Raw genomic sequence first — 17,840 nt, forward strand, 5'->3', positions numbered from 1 at the left:
GAATGTGGCTCTCCTTTTCTTCCCTGCTTTTCTTTCGGCTGGCACTTGCCTGAGCAAAGGGGTGAGCTGCCTTTGCCAGCCTGTGTCACATGAGCACCACGGGGAGTTTGCACAGAGCTGATCCCCTCTCCCTAACCTTTCCACTAATGAGGAGGCAAATTCCTGGGATGGCTGCAGAGCTGGAAGGTCAGAGCCATCGAAGCCTGGCAGCCCCATGGCTCTGCCCATGCTCCCATCCTCCTTTCCCACATCCTTAGTGGTTTGGGGTGTAAAGAGGAGCTGGGAACGGGATGCTCCAAGGAAATCTCATGTCCAGGATGGCACCATTGACTGGAAAAATGAGGCACCACAAAGCAAAGCCGAGCCCTGCCTAACGAACAGGCGGTCGTTAACTCTGCGCTGAAGTGTTTGCAGGTCTCCAACACAGAAACAAAAATATAAATTCCCAGAACACACTTGCAAATGCTGCTCATCTAATTAGGGTACCAGGAAAGGCTCATCCATCCTTATGTGTCCAGCGTGTCCTCAAACACGCACGTGAAATCCGGGCCATCAAACACTCGGAGCCGGCGTCGCAGTGAGACGCTCCCGTCCGGAGACAGGTCTTTAAATCATCCCCGAGCTCTGGGAAAACTGCAGACAGCTCCAGAGCGGAAAATGAAAAGGCAAAACGTTGCTCCTGGAGCTCTTGCCCTGAATTATTTGCTCAGCTTTAATAATAAGTTACACACAAGCCAAACTGAAGCTGCTCAGATGGTTTTGTGGGGAGAACCAGCCCGGTGGATGCTGTGGAGCAGTGCCTGGGCCCGTGCTCCTCCATCACCTTTGGGAATTGATGTGCTCTGGGAAGACAGGCTGGGAAAAGAGGGGAAGAAAAATCCCTCTTTAATGGGCTTTTGTGCAGTATGAATGTGTGGGAGCTGGGATTGAAGATTTTCATTGATTGTCCTGGAGCTGGAGGGGACAGCGGTGCTGGGGATGATGTTCCTCTGTCTCCTCTTCGCTGGCCCTGTTGCTCCCATGGGTGAATAACTGGCAGGTACCAGCAGGGAAAACTCTGGGCTCTTTCCCTGCCTTATTCTAGGCTAGTTTGACTAAATCTGGCTCGTTTAGGATGAATCACTCTAGCACTGCTGGTTGTGACCTGCTGGCCACTGTGCTTGCTGAGCTTCTGCAATTTCTCTTTTATTGGTGAAAATGAGAAGTTGCTTTTTCTGCCCTTTCCTCTGGGATCACAGATTGCAAATAATGATTGCCTTAAACACAGGCTATTTCCCAGCTTGCTGGGGATGGGATTGCTGGGTGTTCAGTGCCGGTGGCACCAGGAGCCAGGCCAGCTCTGTGTTAACATGGTCCAACAAGCATCTTAATTTAACTCTCTGTAATTTAACTCTCCTTTATTTAACTCTCTCCTTTCTCAACTTCATCTTTCCTAATGGAGCAGAGTGGATGAGGTCTTGCCACGAGCCATGTGTTGTATCCTGCACACCGGGCTCTGGGTTGGTTTCCATGTGTTTCTCATGGAAAGGTGATGTCTGGGCTGGATCCTGCTCTGTTGAGCTGCAATGGATCCCATTTTCTCTTGTGCCTGATTCTATGGGATCACATGGAGCACAAAGAGCTGTTCACACTGAGTGCCTGTAGCTGAACACATCTCCCTGGATTTATTGGTTTCTGTTTGCTGCTTTTCCTCCCGTTTCCTTTCCATGGGATTGTTTATAGCCGGACCAACTCTGCTCCCACCCTCCTCTCCCTCCGAGGTGCCCAGGTGTTGCCTTGAGGAGGCAGGTACCTTGTTCCCAGTGGAAGATGCTGTCAAGGCTTAGCCCAAGGGCACAGGTATAAAACTTCCTGCAGGAACAATTTGCTGCAGGAATTGTGCTGAACCAGCCAAACTGGGTGGTTTCAGGGGATCAACCAGGACTGCGCTGAGATGATCTCACCCGCTTGCTTCCAGCCTGATCCCGTTGCTTGTGTAACTCAAACGTGTTTTGTAAGGAAAATCTAACCTGATGATCCTTCCCCATATGGACTAATCCAGGATCTGACTTTGGTGTTTCCACCAACAGCAAAATATAAATTTTTCCCCACGGCTTCTTCTTGTTGTGACTCCCATAAGAACCCTGAGGATTCTGCTGATGCCCTGAGACAGCAGCAGGTCTGGGCACATGGTTAAAGGTGCAAATGAGACACTTAGGGCATAGATTAGTGGTGGCCATGGCAGTCCTGGGTTAACTGGGTGATCTTAGAGACCTTTTCCAACTCTAATAATTTTGTGTGGTGCAGAAAGGCAGGGAGGTCTCCAGGAACCCAAAGAGTGGCTCCACATTCACCTTGGGTCTGTCAGGACCCAGCAACCTTTCCCCCAAATGGAAAATGTGCTTTTGGGGTAAAAAACCCCAACAAAACACATGAAAAAAAAAATCAGTAGCTGTGATGCCATCTGTGTCTGCACAGCAGGGACAAGCTGTGCCCAGACTGCTGAGCACCTATGCCAGGGAGCTGAAAGAGGTGGCACGAGCCTTCCTCCTCATTTTCTCTCCCCTGGGAGAGGAATGTCCTGTTTCTCTTGGGAACAACATATCTCCTTGGCATCTCTCTCTTTAGAAGCTTTGATTTCTTTTCCAACTGCAGCTCTCTAGCCTCAACAGCGTGTCTTGGATATTTTTTTCTCCCACTGGTCCCCCTCCTGTTGATCCCAGGGGAAGGCTGGTTGGAAACCTCTCCAGCAGCCCAGGCAAGAGGCAATGGAGGGCTGGGGGCAGCAAGTTGCCAGTTCATTTGTTTTCCTCGATGGGGTTTCAAAAAAAAAAAAAGTGATGGGCTGATGAGTTTGGAGTCTCAGGGGGGCAATTTCCCTGGCAGCATCCAAGTTGTGTCACCTCTCTGCTTGGCTCTGTGACGACAGTGTTGATTTGAATTCTTCCAACTTAAGACTGATTTAAATGATGGTGAAGTTGGGGGGTGGCGTGTGGGAGTAGAGCACTGAGCGCTATTCTTTTTCGGTTGTCATATGCCTCCATAAAGACTTCTTCTGCCTTGGGGATTTGCATAGATCCCTGGTCCAGATTGTGCTGCAAAACCCACCGGTGGTCCTCAAAGCTATGGCAACGCTTCTGTGCTGGCTCCTGAGGCAGATGAAGCTGGGAAGTTTAGGTGTGTTTGCAAGTCTTATGCCATCATTGTTCCTTTTTGGGGTTGGGGGATGCAGATGGGGCTTGGAGTGCAGCTGGGGGACCCCACTCCCCTCCTGACCAACAGCTTTCCCCCTCCCCCTGGGGAATGTCTGGCTGCATCTCCTATTCTATTCTATTCTATTCTATTCTATTCTATTCTATTCTATTCTATTCTATTCTATTCTATTCTATTCTATTCTATTCTATTCTATTCTATTCTATTCATTCTATTCTAATTCTATTCTGATTCTATTCTATTCTATTCTATTCTACTCTATTTCTCCTCAACGTGTTCTGCTTTGCTGAGCTCTCCTAGCCTTGCACTCCAAACCACTCTAATTTGATGGCAAGATGGTGAGGTCAGAAAAAAAACCCCAACATTCTCAATGTTTTTGTGAAAAATAGGTGTTTGGGTAATGACCTCATGGGGAGGGAGGCTGCAGAGTGAGCCAGTCTCCTACCAGTGAAACCGCAGGAGGCGAACGAGTGGGATTGTGCAAATGTCCCAGCCACAGGGAAAGCTTAATTCGGTGCTTGTAATAGCTGAGGACACGCACATCTGTAGGGAAGCAGGCTCCCTTCCTCGCGCTGCTCCCAGAAGGGCTTGTTTGTTTAATTTTATCTCGCCGAGAAAATTATAAAAGGGAAAAAAAAAAAAAAACAACCCATACAACCACCACTCTGTGGTTTTACTCAGCTGCAGCACAAAACCAACCACCCCAGCGGAGCCTGGAGAGCGCCGGGAGCGAAGCCCTCGCCTGAGCCCAGGTATTTCCGTGGGGAAGAGGGGCAGCGAGGGGCCCCCGCGCTCTGCCAGGACCCCGCTGCCTGCTGGCACAGGGCCAGGCAGGATGGAGCCGGCTGTAGGAATCGTCAGAGCTGGAGAAACCCGCACATCGCACTCGCTAACCATAAACCCCACTGCCCCGGGCAGCGGTGCCCTGGAAGGAGGGAGATGTTTTTGCCCTTTGAGAGGCTGGAGGAGGATGGGGGTCTCTGGGGCCCCCAGCACAACAGCCTGGCTTGCCCAGGTGTCACCAATGCACCTTCTGGCCGAGCAGAGTGGGCAAGGTCGGATTTTGGGGCAGAAAGTTGCGATCTTTGTGGTGGTTGGCGCTCTGCAAGCTGCCATGTAAACCCCGCCACAGAGATGGCTGGTGCGGCTGGATAACGTGGGAGCGCCTGTGCTCTGGTTTCAGCTCATTTTCCTCGCTGTCATTAGTTTAAATTTCCGAGGGAGCCTGGGCTTGGCATCAGACGCTGACATCCTTTAATTTAACAAATGTAAAAACGGGACGGTTTCCAAGCGGAGCGATTAAAAACGTCCCGCTCCGTCCCGCAGCCGCGGTGCCGGGCGCTGGCCGGGCTGTCCCCGCCAGCCCGCTCCCCCCGCCGGCGGGGCTGCGGCTGAGACCTCCCACACTCGTCACACGGGTGTGACACCCATCCTCACCATCCCTGCCCGCTGCTCAGCGCTGCCATCCCATCCTCACCCTCCCTGCCCGCTGCTCAGCGCTGCCATCCCCATCCTCACCCTCCCTGCCCGCTGCTCAGCGCTGCCATCCCCATCCTCACCATCCCTGCCCGCTGCTCAGCGCTGCCATCCCCATCCTCACCATCCCTGCCCGCTGCTCAGCGCCGCCGGGAGCTGCCGATGGGCCCGGCTGGCGAGGAGCTGCAGCGGGGCTGGGTGCAGGAGCGCAGCTCGCCGAGGGGAGGGACGGGCCCGTGCCCCCCGTGCCACCCCACAGCACCCCCCGAGATCCCATCACCCCTTTGCCCTGGCAAGGGCCTCCTCCGCCTCCGGGTTTGCGTAGGAGGGCGCGTGTCCCCCCTAAGCTGCTTAATGAGGGTTAAGAAGCTAACGGGTTTATTTCCAGCAATGGTTTCCACAGCTCTGCAGGTGTCCCTGGAAGCAGAGTGGCCCTGCTCCCACCCGGGAGCATCCTGCTGGTGTTCTCACCAGCCAGCCTGTGCTGCCATGAGCTCGTCAGCGCTCAGCCAGCTGCCTGAGTCAAATCGGTGTCTGTTTTCAGGGTGTTTCAACACCCTGTGACAAAGACCCAGGCTGTGGTTTGGGTGGGGAAGGGGAGTAGGGGGGTGGCATCCCTATGGATACATCCCCCACCGCCCTGGTCCCTCTCGCTCTGCCTCCAGAGCATCTCTGCAGCATCCCTGGGCGGTCGCCTGGAGACGGCCGCCGCGGGTTGCCACAGCGACGGAGCCTTCGCTCAGCATCCCTCCAACTCCGCAGCCTTGGCCGAAGTTGGGCGAGAGGAAAATATCCCAGGGAAGGGATGTTTGTCTGTCCTCCTCTGGGGTAGCAAGTGCAGGGCTGGGGAAACTGAGGCACAGCTGGTGGAGTTGGAGGCAGTCGTGAGGCGATGGAGAAGGGTTTGGGAGTTGCCTGTGAGGTTTAATGGGGTAAAGAGTGGTGGAGATGGGGCTGGTGGAGGGCAGGGGGTGCCTGCAGCCAGCACTTTGGGGGGCAGGTGCTGGTGCAGCACCTCCACACGAGTCCTCCCAGCAGCATCCATTGTCACCATGGCAATGCCAGCTTGCTCAGGTTGTCATCTGTCGTGACATCCAGCCCGTGCTGGGGTGGGCTGCAGGGGTGTGCACACCATGGGGGGCTCAGCCACCCAGAACCCAGACAAAAACCTGGGGTCCCCTACACAGGATGGGGAGACTGGCCCCAAACCATCAGGGTCCCTCAGGGATGGGGCTCCACAGGGTGACACGGTGGCACAGGCTGGTGCCTGGCCCTGGGGACTCTCTGTGGCGAGGGAGAGGAGGGTGAGACCCTTTGGGGTGACCATGCAGTGGGGCCCCCACCAGCCCCACCCATGGAGGGGTCCCCCCAAACCAAGCCTATAATTGAAGGTGATGTCCGTGGAGGGCGAGGAGAAGTTACGTAACTTTGGCGTTTGGAAAATTCTTTCTGCTCCCTTATCAGCTTTATAAATATCTCGACCTGGGGCCAGGCCAGCCAGGGGGGAAGGTGATGACAAAGGCTGCTGCCAGTCCCCACGCTCGGGCCTCTCCAGCCACCGTGCCTCAGTTTCCCCACCTCTATGGACAAAAGCATCCCTGCTTCTCCCGCTGCTGTGCTGAGGGAAGGGCTCCTTGCTGCCTATGGGAGCAGAGAGTGTTTTTCCCCTCCAACAGAAAAAGAGAGGGATTTTTCTTCCTCTCCTGAAATAGGCTTGAGGGTGGTTTTGGGTAAGAGGCCTCCTTAAGTGGCAAGACCAAAGAACCAAGGTGCTGCGCCTGCAGCACCTACTGCCTTGCCCTGATCTGGTATCACATCCCCCAGGTTTGAATTTGTTGCGTCCTTCTTGCTGGTCTTTGATGTCCTTAAAAGTCCCTGGGTGGGAACCACGCAGTGCCTTACCCACTGTGTTTTCCCAGCAGGATGCTGGGGTGGGTGCCTGCCCTGTTCCCCTGCTCCCCACAGCCCTCCTGACTCCCTGCCACGGCACAGCCCAGCCAGGGGACAGTGGGATGCTGGTGCGTGGCTGCTGCCCACTGCAGGAGCTCCAGGCTTTTTGAGGGGGGCTGAGCAGGTCCCCTGCTCACGTGCACTCTCATTTGTGCCGCTTGCAGGGCTCTGTGCCCGCGGGGATGTCGGAGGGCGGCCGGGGCCGTGTCGATAGGAGCGCGCACGGCACACACAGCCAAGGGCAGCGTTGTGTAACTCTCCGTGAGGCTCTTCACCAGGGCCATGTCACCCTGTCCCAATGCCACCAGACTTGTCATCCTCCCCAGTGCCACCAGACTTGGCCCCTGCCCCAGCCACGGGGTCCTTTTGCTCTGTGCCCTCCCATTGCCATCACGGCCACCCAGCCGTGCCAGGATGCTGTGTGATGTCTGTTTGTACCGCTCAAGGGATGCTGCTGGGCAGGACCAGGACCCCAGGGGTTCTGCAGGCTGTTGTGGGTGGCAGCAGCATGACACCTCTGTTACCTCCCCAAATCTTCCTGTGACAGCATTTTGGGTTTGCCTGCTGGTGCCCTTCTCCTTGTCAGCCCATGTGTGCACACAGCAGTGCCCGGGCTCGCCAACGCCGGGCTCTGCACTCGCCTTGTTCATTGTAGGGTTGCACAAGGACACACGTGGGGGTTGTTATTTTAGGGCTGGCCAAAAAAAAATAGGGATCCCTTCATTGCTGTTGTGATCTGCAGTGTGTGCCTGAGTGAGCCACCCACCAGTGACCTGCTCTGTGCAAAGGAGCAGGGGGGGAACACAGGCAGATGTGCACCAAACCTTGTTTTAAAAATGACCTTTTAAATGCCTTAAATGCCCAGATCTCTGCCACAGGCTCTGTGTCTGCTGAGCCCCTTAACAACAGAACCCGAGGTTGGGGCTCAGAAATAATGAATCATTTTAGGGATGTCTGTCTGGTTCCTTCATGGCCGCCTCAATTTGAACAGGGCTTTCCAAGCAAGGTGGGTGGCCTGGGAGGGACAATGGGAGCCCTGGGTGGTGGCAATGGGTGCCCTGGGATGTGGCAGTGGAGTGTCCCACAGCACAGCACATCACCCCCAGGCTGTGGGCTACCAACATCAGCGGATGCTGACGTCGGGCAGAGATTTGACTTCTTGCTGCCAGGGCCAGGCTGGGAGGGCACCCATGGCTGGTCCCCGTGGGCAGGGAATGAGGGAGGATTAATTGAGTCTCTGATCTCTGACGGCGAGAGGGGACGGGAGCAGTGACCCCCCCAGCGTTACGCAACGCCTGTGCTAAATCTTCATGCAGCAGATAAAGACGGTCCCCAAAATACCCTGCCCTGCCTCTGCTGCCCTTCAGCTAATTGGGTTTGGGGTCATGCCTGAAGTTTGGGATTGTCCAGCTCTCCAGTGACAGCAAAGGAGCGTTGAAAAGGCAGAAACATTGGGACAGAAACCTGTTACCCCCCTGGGAAGATTATTTCCTCCCAACAGGCTTTGCTTGAGGAATGAGAGATTTAAAAGGAGCCCTTACAGGATTTTGAAGACCCTGAAACTCATGAGCTGCTGTGGGCAGAGCCATGAGCTGGAGGAAAGCTAATAGCTGCAAAAACAGGGCAAGGGCCTTTTTTGTCTTGAAGATGCTGGACAGCATCACGAGTATGCCAGGGGAGCTGGACATCCCCAGCAGAAAAGGAGGGTGATTTTTCATCCTCTCCTGAGAAGATGGGGTTTGTGTCACGGCCATCATTAAACAGCAAGAACAAAGTGGTCTCTCCTTGGAACACCGACTGCCTGACTCCGCTGTCTGATCCACCAGCTTGGAATGTGTCTCATCCTTCTGGCTGGTCCTTCGCTGCCCAAAAATCTCTGAAATCCCCTCCAAGCTGCTTCTCTTCCACCACCCCTGGGACCACTAAGGCATCGTGGGTTGCCCACCATTGTCTCTCGGCCATTCCCCTCCCTGCCCCTTGGAAATGCCGCTGAAGGTGCACATCCCCCTCGCTGGCGGTGGCTCCCCGGGGAGCCGAGGTGCCATCCCCTGTACATGTAGGGAAGAAGCGAGGCTGTAACCTGAGCTCGGCAGCAATTAGGCAGGACATCGGCAAAGTCCCCGCCGCTGCCTCGGCCGCCGGCTCCGGGCTCAGCATCCGCGGCTCTCGCTGCCACCGCGGGGTAAGTAGAGCCAGGAGGGCGGCTCTCCCCGAGCCTGGCGTGTCCTTGCTCCCCGTTCCCTTCCTCCTGGGGTTACCGGTCACGTTTAGGGCTCTGCTGACACCTTAACCCAGGTAGTGCCGAAGGGCGCTGGAGACACAGCATTTCAGAAATGACAGCTTTTCCCTGGCACTGCCATGGAGCCAGGAAAAGTGCCTGGGACGGTGGGACACGGGCTGGGTTTCTCGCCAAGTTGAGCAGTTAATGTTTTGATGGAGCAGGAACCATAGTGGATTTAAGGTCCGAAAAGGGGTGGAGGGTGCTGATGAGCAGCTGATGGCTCAGCCTGGCTTACATCCCACCTCTCCTGGCTGGGAGGGACGTGTGTGTTCTGGTTCTCGTGGTCACCCCGCTCCTTTCCGTGCAGATTCCCAGCTGGAATGTCACCGCAGGGAGATGCCATCGCTCTCCCCACAGCCCCTGGCTCTGGCTGGCAGCTCCATGGCTCCCAACCTGCCTGTGTTTGTGCCTTCAGGATAAACATTTCCTGGGCGGGCTCTGCCCACACCCGCGATATACCTGGAGTTGTGTTAGGTGAGAACAACTGAAACCTGCCTTGGGATTAATGGGATTTGGGAAAGAGGACTCCACTGGAACTGGGCAAGCAGGAGGTACAGGGTTAGTCTTGCTGGACGAGGATGAATGGATCCAGATTAGTCATCTCCTGGCTCTGACCCTGAGGTGTGAGAGGACTCTTGAAATAATCCGTGTCTGTGATATCCCAGGGATGCCTCCCACCACTGGTGCTACCTTCAGGATAGGAAGCCCTCAGCACTGTGGCCCTCAGCTCGTTTCTGTCTGGTTGGTGACAAAATCCACTTGGAGACATTTGCCCTTTCTTCCTGGCTTTTCCCTTCCTTCCCACGGTGGTTTTTAGCAGCTGGATGCTCCCACTTGGTCAGGGCCAGGGCTGGGGCAGGGCTGTTGCCTCTCCCCTGAGCTTCTTGGCATGTGCTGGATGGGAACCTGCCATTCCCAATGGAAATCCGTGTCCCTGCAGAGGCCCCAGCTGTGGCAGGCAGGAGCGTGGCCGATGGATTCCAGCCCTGCCATCATCTGCCTCAGCCCCATCCCTGGGAGCTTTGGGGCTGGAGCTGGAGCCCAGCACGTGTCCGGATTTGGGAGCATGCAGGAGGGACCAGGGCCATGTGATGGAGACGCCCCAAGGTCACCAACCCATCCAAGAACATCCTCTGGCCCACACGACCCAGGGATGGTTTTTTGGGGAGGGCGGCCACCACCACAGCCTGACCAGGGAGCAGGACTTGCTTGGGCACTTGTACAACCCTCTGGCACCTTGGGCACGGCTGGGCTGGGTGGTATTTCAGTTCTGAGCCCTGAACATCTCCCAGCCATGAGTCCCACCCAGTGGGGCTCCTCTTCACTCTCCAAAGACCCCGCTGACCCAGCCCCAGCCGTCTGCATCACCAGAGTCCCAGCCCCACCAGCTCCTGAGGCTCCTGGGACACTGTCACCATGGCAGGACACGGGGACAGGGCATTGCTGCTGCAGAACTTTAATTTGCAGGGCCCTGGGGCTGCTGGGAGCAGAACTCTGACGTCCTGTGGGTCAGATCCTGCCGGGTGCAGGGTCTGGAGCATCAGCAGGCTGGGAAACCTCCCCTCCCCCTCGCTAAATCCCTTCCCAGGCACAGGACAGTAGGTTACGGGACTCGACCAGAGGTTGGCTTTAAGGAGATTACAATTTCTCCCCCAGGATAATCTAGAAATTCAATTAAAACTCTCTGTCTCCTGCCCGGGCTGCAGCAGGGCCTGGGGCACCCTGTGCCCTGCAGCCATGGCCGGGGAGCGCTGGGGTCCCCCCGGGCACACACCAGGTAAGGGCTGACACCCCCGGGATTGAGCTGAGCCCCCCCTGCCTGGGGAGGAGCTGGGGCTCTGCCCCTTCCCAGGCTGAATTCCTGGGATATTTACACCCACCTTCTGAGCCAGGGCAGCTGGGGGGGCTGTGGGGGCCTGCAGGGGGTGTGGGGAGGGGTACCCCAGAGGTTTGGGTGGGAGTCATGTGGACAGGGCAGGCTGGGTGGGTTTTGGGACATCCTTTGGCAGCCCCTGGTGCAGGTGGTCCCTGAGACACCCTCGCCCTCATCCTTCATGTCCCCCTGTCCAGGTGTGTGGATGTGAGGGATGGAAAAACAGCCTGAGTTTTCCAGGAGAACGAGATGGGATTTCAAGAGCTGGGGGGCAGCAGGGCTGGCTGGGGTGACTGTGGGTGCTGTGGCATTCCCAGATCCCCCTGGCACTGTCCTGCAGCCGGGCAGGGGACAGCAGCAGGAGCAGTGGGAGGCAGCAGGGGTGGCTGTAGAGCCCTGAGGCCCTGTCAGTGCAGGGATGGGTGCTGGAGCAGGGATGGGTCCTGGAGCAGGGATGGGTGCTGGAGCAGGGATGGGAGCTGAGCTGGAACAGACACAGCTGGACTGGGGTACTCAGTCCCCACATCATGGAGTTTGGGGCCAAATGAATGCTCAGTGCAGCCTCTGAAAGGCTCTTTCCCAGGATCTCTCTGATCCAGGGCACAGATCAGGAGTTTTAGGGTGCTTAAGCACAAGCGCATCACCCCACAGAGGCCACCTGGCCCCGGTGGTGACGAATGCTGCACGTGGCCCTTTTTCCTGCTCCCCTACCCGTGGCATCCACACGTGGCTCAGGGGGCAGGGATGAGCCAGCGTCTCTCCTGCTCACCAACGGCCTTCCTTGTCCCACGTGCCTCAGTTTCCCCTCTGTATGTGCCACCAAGGCTTGCAGACAGCGATTTCTCGACTGCTCGTTGGAAATGGGGAGTACATGGGTGTTCTGGGGAGGGGTGTGTGCCCGGGGCTGTTTCCTCCCGTGTCCTTGCCAAAATGGAGCAGTTTTTTCTCATTAGGGATGCACTGTGGTGGGAACCTCTTTCCCGTCCTCCCTGGCAGCGGAGGGGAATCAGGGAGCCATTTATCCTCATTTATTCTTTATATGTCCTGACCTGGCCTGCCTTGTGCTGACCCTTCATTTTGTGGCAGTGCTCAAAGACAGGGCATTGTAGGAGGGAGTTATTCAAGCATCGCTGCTGCCCCGGCATGGCTGGGGGAGCCTCCAGCCCCTGAGCTGCCTCCCCTCGGTTTGTGGGTGCCCGGTGAGGGGTGGCTTTGTCGGGACGGGGTGAGCAGGGGATGTTTGGGCTTTCTCGGCCGCGCACAGAGCTCGCTCCTCGCCGCTGACATTGCTGCGCTGCTGCTGGGCCATGAAGGGCATCGCCGCGGGAGATAGCGGCGTTATCTCCCGGCGCGGGGCAGCGTTATCTCGGCTCGGGGCAGGCAGCAGCGCCCAGAGTGACCCGCTCACGCCATCCCCTCTCCTGCCCCTCCAACGGGGGACCTGCAAACTCACCATCCCCCAACTGAGCTCCTCCGAGCCCCATCTGAGCCGTGTCACACTCCCATGGGAGGGAAAATCCACGCTGGGAGGGTGCGAGAGGCGGGTGCCAGCCGAAACGCGTCCTCTCCGGAGGAAAGGTGCGATGATAAATCGCATTGACACGTTCGGCCGGCTCTAACTAATGACTTCCCCGGCACCCAGCGCATTTTCCCAGCGTGCCGGCTGTCCCGAATATTGTTGTAACATTTCACATCCCCTTTTAAAAAAAAAAAGTGGAATAAATAAAATTAAGCGTGCAGTTGGCAGATTGCTGGAGACGCTCGGGTTCTCGGCGCGGATCCGCTCCGCGCTGGGAGCCGCGTTGCTGCAGTTTCGTGGCAGGAGTTGTTCCTCTCTTGTCAGCCCATTAGCTGGGGCCGCTCGTTCCCGAAACTCGAATTATGAGCCTGGTTTGTTTCCTACACGTTAACGCTGTTAGCTCTGCCCGGGACGCGTGGCACCGACAGCGGGGGATGGCCCCGCTCCTGCCCCGCACCCTGCGGGGTTTGCCTGCGCTGGAGCTGGGCTGGGATTAACGGGACCGGCAGGGAAGTTTTCATTTTGTTCCTGTGCGGGAAAATCGTGATGGGCAGGTTCGTGGGACTCCTGGGAAGCCGGCAGGAAGGGGGATGCAGCTCCAGGAGCACCTCTGGCAGCCCCTGGGGCAGTTCTGGCTGTGCGGAGGTGCCAGGGTGGTGCAGAGGATGCGCTCCGGAGCCAGGGAGGTGCAGAGTGACCACGGGGCTGCTGTCCCCCGGCTGGTCCCCTGTCAGAGCCCGTCCAGCCACGGCTTCCCGCGTGTTTGCATGAGCCCTCTCCCAGCCCGAGCCTCCCGCAGCGGCAGCGTGGGGCTCCAGCCTTCAAATTTAAACCAAACCAGAAATTCAGCTTTCAGCGAAGTCGAGAAAGTGTATTTCCAAACAAAACCGTGCTAAATAAAGGACGAGCCGCAGGCGGCCGCCTGCTCCGGCACATCCACTTTGCTGCCTTTATTTAGCTGCTTTATTTGTCTCCCCAGGCTGCCGCTGCCGGCCCGGGACGGGGGGGTCTGGCCCTCCCAGGGAAGAGTTCGGGAATGTGGGGTCCCAGATGGGAAAGGGGCTGTGTTGCAAGAATGTCCCTGTACCCAAACCAGAGTCGGCTCCTGGGGTCTGTCCTGGCATCACCCCGCGGCAGAGGGGTCCCTGAAACTCTGTGTGACATGGAAAGGGAAAAGGGGAAAAGGGGAAGAAGGGAAAAAAGGAAAAAAAGGGAAGAAAGGAAAAAGGGAAAAAGGGAAAAATGGAAAAAGGAGAAAAGGAGAAAAAAGGGGAAAAGGAGAAAAAGGGAAGGAAGGAAGGAAGGAAGGAAGGAAGGAAGGAAGGAAGGAAGGAAGGAAGGAAGGAAGGAAGGAAGGAAGGAAGGAAGGAAGGAAGGAAGGAAGGAAGGAAGGAAGGAAGGAAGGAAGGAAGGAAGGAAGGAAGGAAGGAAGGAAGGAAGGAAGGAAGGAAGGAAGGAAGGAAGGAAGGAAGGAAGGAAGAAGGAAGGAAGGAAGGAAGGAAGGAAGGAAGGAAGGAAGGAAGGAAGGAAGGAAGGAAGGAAGGAAGGAAGGAAGGAAGGAAGGAAGGAAGGAAGGAAGGAAGGAAGGAAGGAAGGAAGGAAGGAAGGAAGGAAGGAAGGAAGGAAGGGGAAGGAAGGAAGGAAGGGGAAAGGGGTGCAGGCAGGGGGGAGCAGGGCTGGGGACGAGGAGCCCGAGGGTTTCTGGAAGCTCCACCACAGGTGAGGGCAGCTCTGCTGCCTCTGCAGTCACCCGGGCACAGCTCTCCTGCCAGCACAGTTAATCCAGACCCCAGCTAATCCTCTCACAGGTCACTGGGGGCTCATTGCATTTTGTTCACTTCTCAAATGCATCTAGAATTAATTAAAAAACCCCAACTCTGAATTCCTCTTGTGGCAAAAGCATTCAGTATATTGTCCTGGGGCGAGCCAGAGGGGTGATGGCAGAGCAGCCTTTTGTGGCCCAAAATGCTCAGATCTCATTTAAAAAAAAAGAGGAGAAACATTAATGGATGCAGCCAGGATGGACAGGAGGAAGACTTGGGGTGGGAGACCAGGTTGGTGCTGGGCAGCTGGCCTGACAGATCAGCTCTGCGAGGCCACTTTGGTCCTGTTTCAATTCCAGGGACTATAAGATTGTAAATATTTACTATTAATATTAACTGTTTGTGCCTATTTTACTCTCCCCTGTGGCTCCAAGGAGGGTGAACCTCTCATTCAGTGTGTGAGCAATCCCTTGGTCTGCTGAGATGCCAACAAGCCACTGTGGCTCTCGAAAAAACAACTTTGGTGATAAAAATGCTTGTGCTTGTATTGCAGCAGGGGGAAATGTGTTGTTTGGTATGAGGTGGTGGCACACATGGGTCTATGTCCAGCAGCTGGGAGGTCTGGGCAGGCTTTAGTGCTCCTGGTTGTGGTGCAGTGCTTCTGGAGGGTTTCTTGATTCGGAGGCTGGATTTGGGGAACATTTCAGTAAAAGGCAGTGCAGGGTATCATTGCAATGATGCAGCCCGAGGCAGGCTGTGCCTGGCAGTGCTCCCTGGCTCTGGCTGGCCCTGGACACTGTGTAATGGAAAGGGTGTGCTTGTCCCAGCGTGTCCCCGGGCACTGGAGCTGATTGCAGGAATCGAGCGCATCGATCGGGCCAGGCGGATCCGGCACAGCCTGTCCAGCCCAGCGGCTTCTCTGTGCTCCAGGCACAGCTGGGCTCTCACAGGGGGCTCTGCACCCACTCCACCCCTACCCTGGTGCCCTGTGCAGGTCTCACCACCAGCAAGGCAGCTCCATCCTCAGTGGCACGTCCCATGGTGCTAAATAATAGGGTGGCCTGTGCCAGGGGTGGTGTGTGGAGAGTTCCTGTGGTGCCATCTCTTTGAGGTGCTTGGGATGTGCCACATGGCTTCTTCACAGTCCTGTCCACTCCCCGATGCAGCCCCACAAGGGGCTGGGGGGGTCCAGCAGCCTGGTAGAGTGGGTTCCCCCACCACATGCTCACCTCCAGCAGGGAGCCCACCAGGCTTGGGCCACCTCTCCCATGTCCATGTCACCTCTCTCCCAAGCAAAGCTGAGTGTAGGTCTTTGACCCTGCAGCTGAGCCTTCCAGAAGGGACCAAAACAGCTCCCCATTCCCAAGTGGCAGCTGTTCCTTCATGAGACTTGGCCAGCTAAACCCATCTGTGGCCGTGGATGGCTCCATGTCCCAATGGATACGTTGGGAAAGTTGCTCCTCAGGACATCTGCCCTGAGCAAGTACCTTCCTGGGGCCTTCTCCAACCAGATGCACGTTGGCTGTGTCCTCTCCCATCCCCAGGCAGGGGGACAGAGGTTAAATCCACATCTCCCTGTGCTTTCCCTCGAGCCCAGAAGAGCTGGTGCTCTGAGGTCGGCGCTGGGCTGGGCACCGATCCATCTGGCACGGGCAATGTGAACTGATGGAGCTGCTTCCAGGAGTACCTTTATTGGTATCTGTGTCCCACAGAGAACAGCTCGGCCTCTCTGCTTTCCTCTCTGGTGGCAGAGCTCGTGGGAAAAGCGAAGTGGAGAAACTCTCCAGGTTTTTCCTCTGCTGGAGATGTTGAGTGTCCCACAAATGCAGTAGGATTTGTTCACTCCGTATCATGAAAGAAGAAACTCTAACACCTTCTCCCTTCCTTGGTGTGTTTTTTGAGAGCAGCCCAGCCAAGGAAGGGAGAATTAGAGCAGTGCAGGAGGTTGTCACTCATCAGAACCATTGGCCAAGCAGCCCCTTGGGTCTCTGTGCCATGAGTGGTAACGGCCCTGTCTCTGTTTTCTCATTGCAGAGCCTCTCACAGGATCCACGTGGTGACGTGGCAGCCAAGACGTGGAAGTTTGGGACTTCTCTTCCACCGCAGCAGAATTTGGGGGGTGGGCAGGGGTGGGTCAGGGGGACACTGGGAGTCGCAAGACCCTTCACCTTCACTGTGGGCTTGGCTCAGGGATGACAACGGGCAGAGTCAACCCTTACAGCATCGTGTCCTCCGAGGAAGACGGGCTGAGGTTGACCACCATGCCAGGTATCAACGGCTTTGGCAATGGGAAAATCCACACCAGGAGGAAATGCAGGAACAGGTTTGTAAAGAAGAATGGTCAGTGCAACGTGGAGTTCACCAACATGGATGACAAGCCACAGAGGTACATTGCAGACATGTTCACCACGTGCGTTGACATCCGCTGGAGGTATATGCTCTTGCTCTTTTCCCTGGCATTTCTGGTGTCCTGGTTATTGTTTGGGCTGATTTTCTGGCTAATTGCACTCATTCATGGAGACCTAGAAAACCCGGGTGGAGATGATACTTTCAAGCCTTGCGTTCTGCAGGTCAATGGCTTTGTGGCTGCTTTTCTGTTCTCCATCGAGACCCAAACGACCATTGGGTACGGCTTCCGCTGCGTGACCGAGGAGTGTCCGCTCGCCGTCTTCATGGTGGTGGTTCAGTCCATCGTGGGCTGCATAATCGACTCTTTCATGATTGGTGCAATAATGGCAAAAATGGCCAGGCCCAAAAAACGGGCCCAGACATTACTTTTCAGCCATAACGCAGTAGTGGCAATGAGAGATGGAAAACTCTGCCTGATGTGGAGAGTTGGGAACCTACGGAAAAGCCACATAGTAGAAGCCCACGTACGAGCTCAGCTAATTAAGCCCAGGATCACAGAGGAAGGGGAGTACATCCCACTCGACCAAATAGACATTGATGTGGGGTTTGATAAAGGCTTGGACCGTATTTTCTTGGTGTCTCCCATCACCATTCTCCACGAGATCAACGAAGACAGCCCCTTGTTTGGGATCAGCCGCCAGGACTTGGAGACAGATGACTTTGAGATCGTCGTCATCCTGGAGGGCATGGTGGAGGCCACAGCCATGACGACGCAAGCTCGGAGCTCCTACCTGGCCAGTGAGATACTGTGGGGCCACCGCTTCGAGCCCGTCTTGTTCGAGGAGAAAAACCAGTACAAAGTAGACTATTCCCACTTCCACAAAACCTACGAGGTCCCGTCCACGCCCCGCTGCAGCGCCAAGGACTTGGTGGAGAACAAATTCCTGCTGCCCAGCACCAACTCCTTCTGCTACGAGAACGAGCTGGCCTTCATGAGCCGCGATGAGGAAGAGGAAGACGATGACAGTCGGGGTCTGGAGGACCTCAGCCCGGACAACAGGCACGAGTTTGACAGGCTTCAAGCCACAATAGCGTTGGATCAGCGGTCGTACAGGAGGGAGTCAGAAATATGACTCTTGGTCCTTCCGTTGACTTTTCCAAGGGTATTTTTTTTCCTCCTCTAATCTCTTCCCCTACAACCCGCTCAAATTATGCAGAACAATGCAAGTGCCATAGGAATGCTTGAGAAATTAGTATCGTTCATAGTTTTCAGTTTCATCGCAATAACCACTGAGCGGTCTGCAGAGGGGACGGTGGCAGGCCACGGCGCGTCCCCCGCGCCCAGCGCCCACGGCAGGGCCCACGGCTCTGGGGGATGGATGGATGGATGGATGGACAGAAGGAAGGATGAGGAGAGGAGGGTCTGTGGGGCGTGGG

General features: G+C 56.2%; 1 protein-coding gene across 1 annotated transcript in view; it reads left to right on the forward strand.

Moving 5' to 3' along the window:
• The window catches only part of LOC115908916 (ATP-sensitive inward rectifier potassium channel 12), a 28,811-nt gene extending 11,275 nt beyond the window's left edge, over nucleotides 1–17,536 (forward strand). The window contains exon 2 of the mRNA XM_030957864.1: nucleotides 16,089–17,536. Within this exon, the coding sequence (XP_030813724.1) occupies nucleotides 16,247–17,536 (1,290 nt within the window). The 5' untranslated portion in view covers nucleotides 16,089–16,246. The remainder of the gene's footprint in view (nucleotides 1–16,088) is intronic.
• The last annotated feature ends 304 nt before the right edge of the window (nucleotides 17,537–17,840 follow it).

Source organism: Camarhynchus parvulus, chromosome 14 (genome assembly GCF_901933205.1).
Source record: "Camarhynchus parvulus chromosome 14, STF_HiC, whole genome shotgun sequence".
In the NCBI taxonomy this organism is placed as follows: Eukaryota; Metazoa; Chordata; class Aves; order Passeriformes; family Thraupidae; genus Camarhynchus; species Camarhynchus parvulus.